Source organism: Paramisgurnus dabryanus, chromosome 21 (genome assembly GCF_030506205.2).
Source record: "Paramisgurnus dabryanus chromosome 21, PD_genome_1.1, whole genome shotgun sequence".
NCBI lineage: Eukaryota > Metazoa > Chordata > Actinopteri > Cypriniformes > Cobitidae > Paramisgurnus > Paramisgurnus dabryanus.
In genome coordinates, this window is record NC_133357.1 from 11,298,034 (window position 1) to 11,312,196 (window position 14,163).

Consider the following 14,163-nt stretch of genomic DNA (forward strand, 5'->3'; position numbering starts at 1 on the left):
ATTCATCAAACTAGCTTCATCTCATTTTGCTCAGTAAATTTAAAGTTACACAAAAAGAAGTTCAGCTGACTTTAGGTATCTGTGTCTTTGACAAATCAGAGCATTTGGCTTCAAGCCACGCTGCAGTTTACAGGATTGTTTATGCTGGCCGTGTCAGCGCAGTTGTGTCTGTGATTTGATCTCACCGAATGACCTCGCTACCCACGGGAGCCACTTTAGAGCATCACTCTGTGTCATATTACTGGTTAAGGTCACTTTGACCCTTCCTGCATCATTCGGTGTCTTTCAGATGCAGTCATAGTATATACAGTAAGACATTACATTCAGATAAAGTATCACTTGGCTTTCATTTCCCTTAAAGGGACAGTTCACTCAAAACTTAGATTTTTGGGTGAACCATTTTTAAAACCTTAATAATATGATGTTTCAAAACACATCATCAATTACCCCACCAAACCATATAAGTATATGCAAACTGCTTTAATTAATTTATTCATGTGCTTTATTTGTGTTAATCCCCATTCATTTGCCATTTCTACTTCGCCCACCAAGAGCTGCATGTGGCCACAGGCCTTAATCAGATCATCCATCATCCAGTGTGACCGCAGAAGCCCAGATGCATCGGGCCGGGCCAGCACGACAGAATTAACATGCATGAACATCAGTCATGAGAGCATGCTTGAGCTGAACCCTCGGCAGGGCATATGTTTGAAGTCTCACAGCTGTAATCTGTTTATCTCTGGGTTTGAACAGGTGGCAGCGCCCGCATGACTCAGTACTTCCGGGGCAGCCTGGCTGGACTCATGATCCGTACTGGAAAACTGGAGAACAAGAAGGTCATTGACTGCCTCTACACCTGTAAAGAAGGTCTTGATGTGCAGCTTCCAGAAGAAGTGGCCTCAGCTGTGAAGGTGGGTAACTTCAAGAAGTGTAGTAGCTGTAGTGTATTGGATCTGACTCTTTGGCAGTTCGTCTATCCATCTGGCTGTCTCACTCTTTCCCAGTTTCACTTTTTCCCAGTCTCACTATATCTCTATCTATCCATTCATATTAATCAATCAATCCATCCATATTAATCAATCAATCCATCCATATCAATCTATCTATCCATATCTGTCTGCCTGCCAACCTACCTACCTATCTCACTCTATCTCAAAATAGTCTCACTCTTTCCCAATCTATGGCTATCTCAATCTTTGTTATTCTATCTGTCTGTCTGCTTATTTGTCTGTCTGTCTGTCTATCTCACTCTGTCTTACTCCAGCTGTCTCACTTTTTCTATCGCTAGAAAGTCTCAATATTTGTTAGTCTATCTGTCTTTCCGCTTGTCTGTCTGTGTGTGTCTATCGGTCTGTCTGTCTCTCTATCTCACTCTGTCTCACTCCAGCTGTCTAATTTTTTTTCCAATCTATGGCTGTCTGTCTATCTCAATCTTTGTTATTCTATCTGTCTGTCTGCTTGTCTGTCTGTCTGTCTGTCTGTGTCTCTCTGTCTCTCTATCTCACTCCAGTTGTCTCACTCTTTCACAATCTCTCAATATTTGTTTGTCTGTCTGTCTGTCTGTCTGTCTGTCTGTCTGTCAGTGTCTATCACTCTGTCTCACTCCAGCTGTTTCACTCTTTCGCAATCTATCACTGTCTATTTCAATATTTGTTGGTCTATCTGTCTGTCTGCTTATATATCTGTCTGTCTGTCTCTCTGTGTCTGTCTGTCTCTCTATCTTACTCTGTCTCACTCTAGTTGTCTCACTCTTTCCCAAACTACCACTGTCTGTCTATCCCAATTATTGTTATTCTATCTGTCTGTCTGACCATGTCTATCTGTCTCTCTATCTCACTCTGTCTCACTCACTCTGTCTTACTCTTTCCCAATCTATGGCTGTCTGTCTCAATATTTGTTAGTCTATCTGTCTGTCTGCTTATCTGTCTGTGTCTATCGGTTTGTCTGTCTCTCTATCTCACTCTGTCTCACTCCAGCTGTCTCACTCTTTCCCAATCTATTGCTATCTATCTCAATATTTGTTAGTCTATCTGTCTGTCTGCTTATCTGTCTATGTCTATCGGTCTGTCTGTCTGTCTCTCTATCTCACTCTGTCTCACTCCAGCTATCTCACTCTTTCCCAATCCTATTGCTGTCTTTCTGTCTCTCTCCAGCTATCTCACTCTTTCCCAATCTATCGCTGTCTATCTTAATCTTTGTTAGTCTATCTATAAGTCTACATGCCTATCTCACTCACTCTCCAGCTGTCTCACTCTTTTCCAATCTGTCTTTCTGCTTATCTGTATGTCTGTCTGTGTACCTATCTCACTCTGTCTCACTCCAGCAGTCTCACTCTTTTCTAATCTATCGCTGTCTGTTTATCTCAATCTTTGTTAGTCTATTTATCTGTCTGTCTGTCTACCTATAACACTCTATCTGTCTCACTCTTTCCATCAGTCTACCTACCTATCTCACTCACTCTCCAGCTGTCTCACTCTTTTCCAATCTGTCTGCCGCTTATCTGTATGTCTGTCTGTGTACCTATCTCACTCTGTCTCACTCCAGCAGTCTCACTCTTTCCTAATCTATCGCTGTCTGTTTATCTCAATCTTTGTTAGTCTATTTATCTGTCTGCTTAGTTGTCTGTCTGTCTGTCTACCTATCACACTCTATCTGTCTCACTCTTTCCCAATCTTTCGCTGTCTGTTTATCTAAATTTTTGTTAGTCTATCTATTAGTCTATGCTTTGTCTGTCTGTCTGTCTGCCAGTCGTTGGCATTACAATACACCAAAAATGCTTTGTTTTTAAAAGCTATATAGAACCAGTTGGATTATAGTACATAGTACATGATTACAGAGTAATTACTAAGTTCTAGGAAAGGAACTAAGAATAAGTTCTATTCTAATTCTAATAAGTTCTGTTCCAGTGTTTTTGTAACTCATGGCATCTTGTTTGATCTGTTTGTTCGTGTCTGTCTGCAGGTGGAGTTTAACCCCAACCAGTCTTCTCTGAGCCTAGAGGGAGATGACATTGAGAGCTTTGAGAAGGTCATGCAGCACATCTCTTACCTGAACTCCCGACAGTTCCCCACACCAGGCATCCGTCATCTTCGTGTCACCACCACAGTCAAGTTAGTTTCCATCAACAGAGAATTCATTAATTAAGCAGCCATTCAGTGCTAAGCAACAAAATGATTGACAGTAACTTAATTTTTAATTGTAGAGTTACACTTTGACTTGCTGTGTACTATACAATGCAATTAAATCAAAATCTAGAGAGCTTCACCCAAAGTGAAATCTCATTAAGTTAAAACCTTACATAACCACATATTAAACAGCAAATATGTTATAATTGGTATTAAGTGTTTAGTTTCTGCAGTGTTTTGCTTTTACTTGCACATACAAATTACTTAGCGCTTAGGATAGTTAGGGCACAATGTTTGTTTTCCAAAAAATCCAATCATAGTTGTGAAAATGCTGATGATTTGCTTCCTATATGGTGTTTCTTCAGATGCTTCAATGAGGAGACGTGTATCTCCGTGCCCGACTCTGAAGGTTACGTGATGGTCCTCCAGCCAGAGGAGCCAAAGATCAGCCTCAGTGGAATTGACCATTTTGCCCGCGGAGCAGCCGAGTTCGAGAGCACAGAGGGCGTCACGCTGTTCCCCGAGCTACGCATCGTCAGCACCATCACCCGCGAGGTTGAGGTGGATGCTGAGGCAGAGGCTGAGGGAGAGGATGATCCTACAGGTATGATGAGAGTGTTTCCGATTTTGTTGAGAAGGCAGAAAAAGCAAAAAAAGGAAGATTGTTGGCTCTTAAGGCAAAATGTTAAATATAAGCCACTTGAGGAAAAAGCATCTGCTAAATAAATTAATTTAGAAGGGAAGAATTTTAAATTGTTTCCCTATTGGCTGCAAGAGGAGTTACTAAACTGTTGGAGTGATACTAGAGGTTTATGCTTGAATAATCATGTTGATGTGATAATTTAGTGTGACTGTTTGTAATGGTTTCTGTGATGAAATGTGTAGCTTATGTATGAGGAAAATAAAAAGTCAGTAAGGTTTTCTACTAGTTGAAAGGCGTGTAAGTATTTCCTAGTTTACTTTCCCATTCACATATATATCAGAGATAAAATACCATTACTTTTGTTTTTTGCAGTGCAAGAGACGGTGGTATCTGAGGAGATCATGCATAACTTGGACACCTGTGAGGTGACTGTGGTTGGAGATGATCTAAATGGAGATCATGAGAGCTTGGATGTGGATCTGGTCCAAATTCAGCAGAGAGGTCTGGAGATGAGTTCTTCCAACATGGGCATTGTCATCACAGGTAACCTGTCTACAACAGTCAACAAACTACTATTATCGGATTAGTCCATTTTCTTAAAAAAATCCAGATAATTTACTCACCACCATGTCATCCAAAATGTTGATGTCTTTCTTTGTTCAGTCGAGAAGAAATTATGTTTTTTGAGGAAAACATTACAGGATTTTTCTCATTTTAATGGACCCCAACACTTAAAAATTTTAATGCAGTTTCAAAGGAATCTAGAACGAGATCCCAAACGAGGCATAAGGGTCTTATCTAGCGAAACGATTGTCATTTTTGGCAAGAAAAATAAATAATATGCCACAACTTCTCGTCCTCCTCTGGCTTTGACGCGCCAGCACTACCTCACGTAATTGCGTAATAACTTCGAAAGGTCACGTATTACATATATGAAACGCACATTTGTGGACCATTTTAAACAATACACTGACACAAAGACATTAATTTGTTTAATTCGACATACAACAATGTCAGCTCGGTCCTCTTTCTCCACACTTGTAAACACTGAGGCGTAGTTTCGATACGTCATCCGTGACCTCTTGACGTGATGACGTATTACGTGAGGTCGCACTGGCGCGTCACAGGACCGGAGGAAGACGAGAAGTTGTGGTTTAAAAGCGCATATTTTTTATTTTCTTGCCAAAAATGACAATCGTTTCGCTAGATAAGACCCTTATGCATCTTTTGGGATCGTTTAGTGTCCTTTGAAACTGCAATTTTAAACTGCATTAAAACTGTTAAGTATTGGGGTCCATTAAAGTCCATTAAAATGAGAAAAATCCTTTAATGTTTTCCTCAAAAAACATAATTTCTTCTCGACTGAACAAAGAAAGACATCAACATTTTGGATGACATGGTGGTGAGTAAATTATCTGGATTTTCTTTTAAGAAAATGGACTAATCCTTTTATTACAATAGGATCAATGAGTTGGATCATTCTTGTGAGCGTTGTTCATGGTAGATTAGATTCAGCATCACATTTTGGTTGGCTTATAGTCAAGTAAAATTGATTTATATAGCACTTCTTTACAATTTTTCATTGTTTCAAAGCAGCTTTACTTGAAAGACAAAGAAACCACAGAAAAACTGAAGAATTATTAAAGGGGACATATCATGAAAATTTGACTTTTCCATGTTTAAGTGCTATAATTTGGTCCCCAGTGCTTCTATGAACCTAGAAAATGTGAAAAAGATCAACCCAGTAACTTTGGTAAAGCATTCTCTGCAAGCATGTGAAAAATAGGTCATTGGAATTTGGTATATAGAATAGGGCTTTGCCATACTGACCAAAATTACAGCTACGCCCCATAACGTTTTGGTTATAATGGAAGCTATAATAGTAATTATAAATTTTATATTGGTAAAACGGTCAGGTTTGACTTTGTGGCAGATGTAAGCAACTGAACATTATAAGATTCAGAAGATGTTCTCGTCTTTGTCCGCAGGTGTTAACACGATGGCAAACTATGAACAGGTACTGCATCTGATTCGCTATAGGAACTGGCACACCGATGCTCTGTTTGACAGGAAGTTCAAACTGGTCTGCTCTGAGCTCAACGGCCGCTACATCAGCAATGAATTTAAAGTGGAGGTATGGCTGACCACACACTGCTGAGCAGTATGATGGGATATAAATTGGTGGAAATGTGTCAGGTGCTAAAAATATTCCATGGTATATGTGCATTAAGACTTTAACACTTTCAGACCTGATTTTTCAGGTGTTTAATCAGTGTGCCTAATTTTGTTGGTTCATGAGCATTTTATTGGTTTGAACCACAAAACGTGACGTCCATTCCAGTGGACGCAGGGTATGAAGGGGTTAAAAATATATATATAGCCTACTGATATCAGATCAGTGGGAGTTTCCAGTGTAGTCAGCTTACTTCATAATAAGGGCATAATTGCATTTTCAATTGCATTTTGCCACTCATTGTGCTATTTTATAAAGGGTCCAATCAGATTTATTTTTTACAGTTTTGAGTCTTAGAAATGTTGTATAAAGCAGCTGGTGCCAGATTTATCATTCATTGTGTGATGAGCCTTTTCTGGTTTCAAAAGACTGCTAAAGCTTCTTATGCTGAGTTTACACCAAACGCGTTTTGGGCGTCAAAATCGCGTCTACCGCGCCTAGTTTGCCGCTTGAACACTTTGAATGCATTCGCGCGCGGACGCGCGGAAAAAGCAAGCATTTGACGCGCGTCAGAGGCAAACTCTGCTTCTTGTGGGAGGGGCAAGTGCTATGCGGTTGTCTGTTTGCAAGGTGACTGATGTTGATTGTGCATTTATTGAGAGAGTTACCAGTTTGTATTTGGTAACCTTTCTATAGGGGGAAAATAAACGGCGCGGGTCGATAAACGTCACGTGACTTAAAAGTGAAGTGTGTATTACAACTTACCAGGTTGCCCAAAGTCCTTACTGACACTCTTCCAAGCGAGGTCCTTTTTATTCCTGTCTCCTCTATAGAAATAAGAACTTGTGTCGTATAGCTCTGGGTGACTGCGCACGGACAATATCAAGCCTTGGTTGAGTGAGTGACTCCGGGCGGGGCTGCCACCACAGCAGCAGGCAGGCTCCTGATTGGTTAACGCGGGGCGAAATTCTGCCAAAGTTCAAATTTTTCAACTCGGGCGTCAGCCGCAAATTCGCGTGTACCGCAAAATGCACAAAAGCACAATTCGCGCGTACAGCGCACAACGCTCAATTCGAGCCTTTCGTGCGAGCTTCACGGGCGAATGAGGCGGAAACGCGTCTTCCGCGCCGCGGGACCTCCTGACGCGCTTCAACGCGTCTTCACATTGACTTAACATTGAAATCACTCGCGCTTCATGCCCTTACCGCGGTTGGTGTAAACGCACCATTACACTATTTGAAAGAAGGATATGGCAGGAGATTGATCGTCATTGTTGTTTACATAATCAGGTCAACGTGATCCACACAGCCAACCCCATGGATCATGCTAACAATGCAATGGTCCAACCTCAGTTCATCAACCAAGTCCAGCATGCTTCAGTTGACCTGTCAGGACACAACCTCGCCAACACACATCAGGCTTCAGGTATTTATTCTTTACCCAGCATTAAAGGGACACTCCACTTTTTTGAAAATATGCTCATTTTCCAGCTTCCCTAGAGTTAAACATTTGATTTTTACCGTTTTGGAATCCATTCAGCCGATCTCCTGGTCTGGCGCTACCACTTTTAGCATAGCTTAGCATAATTTATTGAATCTGATTAGACCATTAGCATCGTGCTCAAAAAATAACCAAAGAGTTTTGATATTTTTCCTATTTAAAACTTGACTCTTCTGTAGTTACATCGTATACTAAGACCGACGGAAAATTAAAAGTTGTGTTTTTCTAGGCAGATATGGCTAGGAACTATACTCTCATTCTGGCGTAATAATCAAAGACTTTGCTGCTGTATCATGGCTGCAGCAGGCGTAGTGATATTATGCACTGCCCGAAAATAGTCCCCTGCTATTGAAAGATACTAAGGGGACTATTTTGGCCTGCTGTGTAATATCACTCTTTGGTTATTTTTGAGCGCGATGCTAATGGTCTAATCAGATTCAATGGATTATGCTAAGCTATGCTAAAAGTGGTAGCACCAGACCCGGAGATCAGCTGAATGGATTCCAAAACGGTAAAAATCAAATGTTTAACTCTAGGGGAGCGGAAAAATTAGCATATTTTCAAAAAAAGTGGAGTGTCCCTTTAACCTTTCCAACCCTGACCCATCTGTTGTGTTTCTCTCTTCATTGGCCACCTCAATCCCTACTGTATCTCCTCCAGATTATTGCACTAATCTCTTATAAAACATAATCCAGACCTTGTAATCAAACATATAATCTGTTTAATGTTGTGGCCAAAAATATTCTTCGAGTTTTTAAAAAGTAGGGCAGTTTAAGGATTATTAAAAATGGAGTCATCTGAACGGCTTTATTCGAAACATCACTTTGTGTGCTCTTCACAGTTGTCCCCAGTGCCGCCACCATCGTCATCGTTGTGTGCGTGAGCTTCCTGGTGTTCATGATTATCCTGGGCGTGTTCCGCATCCGCGCAGCTCATCAGCGCACCATGAGGGACCAGGAGAACGGAAAAGAGAACGAGATGGACTGGGACGACTCGGCTCTCACCATCACCGTCAACCCCATGGAGGTGTGTCCTTAACTTAACTCACTCGCTCATATAGCAGAGGATTTTAAAATGGCCAAACCATCTAAAACAGCACTGTTATCAAAATTTCCCATTTTTGTATCCCTTTTTCTATTTTGTGGAGCTACATTACTAAACTTCATGAGTTTAGTAACAATAGTATTTTTTTTTTACTTTAGTGACTCAAACAAGTTCTTCAATACCAAATTGAGGATTTTATGTTCAGAAGATTTTGAGTTTTTTCACAGTACATAAGATCAAGACTCTCTTTTACCTCTTAGACTTATGAGGACCAGCACAGCAGCGAGGAAGAAGGCGATGAGGAAGAGGAGGAGAGCGAGGATGGCGAGGAGGAAGATGACATCACCAGCGCAGAGTCAGGCAGCAGCGAGGATGAGGCCGGTGAGCCTGAAGACCAGCAGAGCTCCAGCAGACAGCAGCAGCTGGAATGGGACGACTCCACCCTTACCTACTAAAACACACACACACACAGATCAGTACACTCACACTCTCGCACAGTCACACCACTCTGCCAATATGGAAGCCCATGTTTCCCTTTCAGCCCCTACCTACAGAGCCATGCGTACAAACAACAACGTAATAATTATACAATATATGTACAATATAGATGCGAATATATCTGGTGTCTGTCGTGACAGGTGTTGCAGCTTATTTTCCACCAGCCGAGGCTGACATCTTATCGTGGTGATTTTCTGTGTAGTGTAGTTATCACAAGATCCAAGTTATTAATTTATTTCGATTTGCTTTTCTTTGGAGCCGTGTAAGGACACATCCCTGCACTTTTATTTTGACTATGGAGTCGGGAGAACGATTTAATGTATAATCCTTGCACATGAATTTAAGCTAGATTTGCTACAGAATCTAGAGGAAAAAAGGGTTGGACTCTTTGCTTTATCCACGAGTACTTCGGAAAGAGAAATAAGTTGGCATTTTTGTCTATATTTTTCTTCTCTCTTTATATTGCATGGCAAGATTTGCAATCATGGGTATGAAAGAATACAATTGCTTTTTGATATTTTGTAAATATGATGAAACCATGTAATTAGTCAATGTGTTCGTGAAAGCCTATCCGACGACAAAAATACACTGCTGTAGAATATTTCTGTCAAAAATGCTTTTCGCATGTTCAGTTCAACTTTTCCGTCATGCTCGTACGAGACGTTCGCTTCACAGATAGAGAAACCCATGATAGCGGCTGAGGTTTCTGTGACAGACTCCATTGTCTTTCCTCTCGGGTGGGTGTGCATCTTATTTTTATTTAGGCGTGGAATCGGTTCGGTGTTTCGGCTATACGTACGCTAATACTAGCTGAGCTCGCAATGGCATTAACGCTACCACAGCTTCTGTGTTTTAGTCGAGTGGTGGCGCAGACGTTTTTGTTTTGGGGACTAATAATCACATTCAGGTGATGAATATACTGTTGTTTATTGCGTGGTACTGTATGTTGTACAATTTAGGAACATTGCGATTATTTAAGCCATTCTTAAGTGATAGTCAGTGCTTGTGTTTTCTGTAATACATAAAGACCAATTGGAATCACAGTATGCACCAATTTGGGAAACATTTTGCGACTGTAGTGACTGTAAAAAACAAAATTGCACTTAAATTCATAAGTATAATCAACATGGAAGTCATGTACTTTAATCTTGACAGGTGATGAGTTGCTGTAACTTATCAAATAAAGTTAAAATAAGTTAAGCTAAGTCTTTGTCACAAGTTGATGTGACTTCCAAGTTGGGCTACTTAAAAATGTAGGCGCAAAAATTATTTTTTACCGTGTGAGATGATGTGCTATCGATGATCGGTTATATGAGCATTGTTAGGTCTGTGATGTATTTAACAGACTCGTGTTGATGACAATTTTAGCTCAAGATGGTCCGTTTGAACGGTACTGAAAATAAAGTAATGGGGGGATGTTTTTATTTTTGTATTTAATTCATTTTCGTTCGTAAATTCAGGGTTAACCCAATGACGTTTAGTTTTAGTATTGAATTCTTGTCTTTTTAAAGCCCCTAAAACTCTTTTAAACATTAAAAGGGCTAACCCTTCCTCGATCACAACACATTTCAATTTACTAGTAAAAAATACAACATACAATATAAATGAGATTTTTGCAGTACGGCCGCTAGATTTTATTGTACATGGAACTGTACTGTAGAGTTGTGTAATGATATTTGTTTACATTTGGTAAACTTTTATTCTATTTTGGTGATGGTGTCTTCTCCAGGTTTGCATTTCTCCATGTAGTGGCATCAGTTTCATTTTCTGACTGCGATTTGGAATTTTTTTAGGATGCACCCTTCTCCGTAATACCGAGCCCCTAAGTTGACATTGGAGTAAAAAAATCTAAAGTTTAGTTTGTGCTCACGCGAAACCTTCATGTGCAGAATTTTTTTAAATGTTTAGTTTCACGTGCTCACGTGAAAGTTGCGCGTGCTCACGTGAAAGTTCCACGTGCTCACGTGAAAGTTCCGCGTGCTCACGTGAAAGTTCCACGTGCTCACGTGAAACTATCGCGTGTGCACGTGAAAACGAAAGTTTCACGTGCGCACGCAATAGTTTCTCGTGCGCATGCGAAACTAAACGTGATAGTTTTACGTGCGCACGCAATAGTTTCACATGTGCACGCGAAACTAAACTTTATTTAATTTTTGCTCCATGTCACCTTAGGGGCTCCGTACTACCAAAATGGTCGTATTTTTCGGAAAAAATATCCAGTTTTTGGAAAACCAGAGAATATATTCAGTTCCCGGTGGGCTTTAAAAGAATGTTAATTATTTGGGAGAATTTTGATGGTTTAGTTAAGAGAGAAGTAAAGCTTTAGGGTACACTATTAAAAATGCAGGGTTTTTAACCCATTGTGGGGTCAAATATAAACATTTCTTGGTTAATTTAACCCAACGGCTGGGCTTATCCCTTTTTTTTTTGACCCAATGCTGGGTTGATGATAACCAAGCATTTTTTAGGGTGTACTTTATTCATTTTTGTCGATGTATTGTTTATAGGCACGAATTTTCTCAGTTTAAGATCTAAAGTGATAGGTGGTATAAATATAATTTTATGTTATGAGGAAAGGTACGATGGGGAGTTGTGAAGAAGGTCTGTTTTTGTGACCAATGAAAGGGCGAAGAATGAAAGATTTGTTCAGAAATGTTGACTCTTATTTTTTTTATCCTATGTATTAATTTTTTTTTATTTCTTTTGACGATTTGGTCAACAGATCCCCCTCATAAATTCAGCTGGAAGAGTTAGGAGTGCCTTTTGCCTATCACAGCCCATTAATAACAGAGCTAACATTCATCCATGCCATTTTAGTAATTTTATTTTATAATATATTTTAACATTAGGTTTCTTATAGACACACAGAAGCGATTTTTATTTGATTTGATTTCCATTTATGTTATACTAGGGGGTCAACAGCTAGTTTTCTCAATAGTGGACGTTTTAATTGTCCAACATAGATGTCTTGTGTTCATGTTGATGTGTAGCTAAAATAGGTCCATACTGTATCATCAATGAATATTGTACTAAATCATGTCACTTTTAAAAAGATGTACTTTATTGAAATGAACTTTAGGCAATTTTAACAATTTGTGTATAGTGCAAGGTGATCTTGAAGTGTATTTCCTGATAAAGATAAAGAGGGCAGCATGAAATTCATAACAAGACACAAATATAACAGTCACAGAATGTTTGTTTTCATATTGTATTCTCAATCATTTTGTTTCCGATCAGATGATCACTTCATGAGACCAAAATTTGTTTGATGTTTATACTAAAAATCGCACAAATCTTTATATCTGTCGTCCTTTCCCCCCTCCCCAATACAAATATTAATCTGCAGGTTCTTAAGGGGAAACAGTGTTTAATGCATTTTAAACAATGTGATTTTGTCACGTGGTTTGACAATTTTAGGATGCTGACACAGAAACGTTCCCAGATGAAATATTTTCGGTGTGAACAGCTGCAGGTGGTGTGTATTTAAAGGGGCATCGTCTTTGCATGTGTAACAGATATAAATATTTTCTGTAAATGACACATTGAAGCTGAAGATGGGTCTGGACCGATTATACTACTGAATCAAAGATTAGCGTTTATGAATTTGCAGTCTTCAGTGGTCATTGTTCACATTTTGAATTATTTTTTGCTCTAGAAATGTAAACTGGGGATGTTGTAGAATTGTTGGATGCTGCCCTCAAGCTCATTCACTTTTCTAAAATTGGAAAATTATAGTGAAGTTGATGCTTGTTAATGAACAAAATAAAGGATAATGAGATGGGGAAAAATGTTTGAATGCATTTTTTATATATATATATATGCTACACTACATGTCCACATTCACTGCAGCGTTATATGGAGGGTTTTATATTTCAAAAAAATTGACCCTTTTGAAAAATCAGCTAGTGATTTTTGTTGTATACTGTTTTCTATGGAGGACGAAAAATGACTTAAGTGTATATAAATAAATAAATGAATAAATATGTAAATAAATAAATGTAGATATAAGTAAATAAATGAATAAATAAATAAATGCAGAAATAAATAATTAATTAAATGAATAAATAAACAAATGTAGAAATATATATATATATATATATATATATATATATATATATATATATATATATATATATATATATATATATAGTTTTTGCAATAATTAATTGATTTCTACATTTTTTATTTATGTATATTTTATTTATTCATTTTTATTAATTATTATTAATTTCTGCATTTATTTATTCATTTATTTACGTATATCTACATTTATTGATTTATGTATTTATATACACTGAAGTCATTTTTCATCCTCCATAGTTTTCTACATAAAGTCATCTTACATAATATAAAAATATTTTTTGAAAACATAACCTTGATATCTTTAATATTGGCTGAGTAAGGCTGTGTGAAAGATTGATATCAATGTGAAATCAGTGACTTCGATGCTCCTTTTCCAAGAGGCTTTACCCTGGAGATGCTTACATACTAAGATGCTTTTTAATGTATGTCCATAATTATATGATACTGAGTAATAAACAGATAGGCCTACTTTAATGTTTAGCGTTAAAGGAAAATATCCATCATTCCCACATTTATTAAAGATTTAAAGGATAGGAAGATTTTGCTCACCACTAAAAGATTTTTAATCAATTTACATTCATCTTGCTTAAATAATTTTTTATGAGGCATCAATGCAAAGTGAATTGCAGATCATAGCAGAAGTTTCTGGAATTAGAGCGCCTCCTAGTGTTGAACAGTATAATATATCCAATGCTGCCAAATGGTTTAGAGTCAGCTAATGTCCTAGTAAAACTACTGGGTTGACAAGCTGTTTTATGGTAATATGACAGTAACACTTTATTGTAAAATTAAATTCATTAATATCATTTAATTCTGTAGCTAACTAAATTATATTATTATACTTGAAAATGAACAACCTAGATAAATGCAGATCAAATGTTATTATGATACCTAAATAATTTTGATGAATTGAACATGGTTGTAAAGTGCACTGGCACAGCTAAACGTCTTTAGTTTCCTCTTTTTTACCTTTTTTTTACGTATGATCCGCAAAGACCACAGTCTAGTCCTCAATATATTTTGGAGAGATTTGTTTCCAAAATACAATCAATACTGTTGTGCAAAGCAATAAAATAAATGAGATGTGTGGAGCACAT

At 38.2% G+C, this 14,163-nt stretch overlaps 1 protein-coding gene across 4 annotated transcripts in view; it reads left to right on the forward strand.

The window, feature by feature from the left end:
* The window catches only part of clstn1 (calsyntenin 1), a 50,777-nt gene extending 38,449 nt beyond the window's left edge, over positions 1-12,328 (forward strand). For all 4 annotated transcript variants that reach the window (XM_065285549.2, XM_065285551.2, XM_065285550.1 and 1 more), the window contains 8 exons: positions 754-911; positions 2,962-3,110; positions 3,491-3,729; positions 4,141-4,311; positions 5,757-5,902; positions 7,231-7,366; positions 8,283-8,467; positions 8,746-12,328. In XM_065285549.2, the coding sequence (XP_065141621.1) occupies positions 754-911; positions 2,962-3,110; positions 3,491-3,729; positions 4,141-4,311; positions 5,757-5,902; positions 7,231-7,366; positions 8,283-8,467; positions 8,746-8,940 (1,379 nt within the window). In that variant the 3' untranslated portion in view covers positions 8,941-12,328. The remainder of the gene's footprint in view (positions 1-753; positions 912-2,961; positions 3,111-3,490; positions 3,730-4,140; positions 4,312-5,756; positions 5,903-7,230; positions 7,367-8,282; positions 8,468-8,745) is intronic.
* The last annotated feature ends 1,835 nt before the right edge of the window (positions 12,329-14,163 follow it).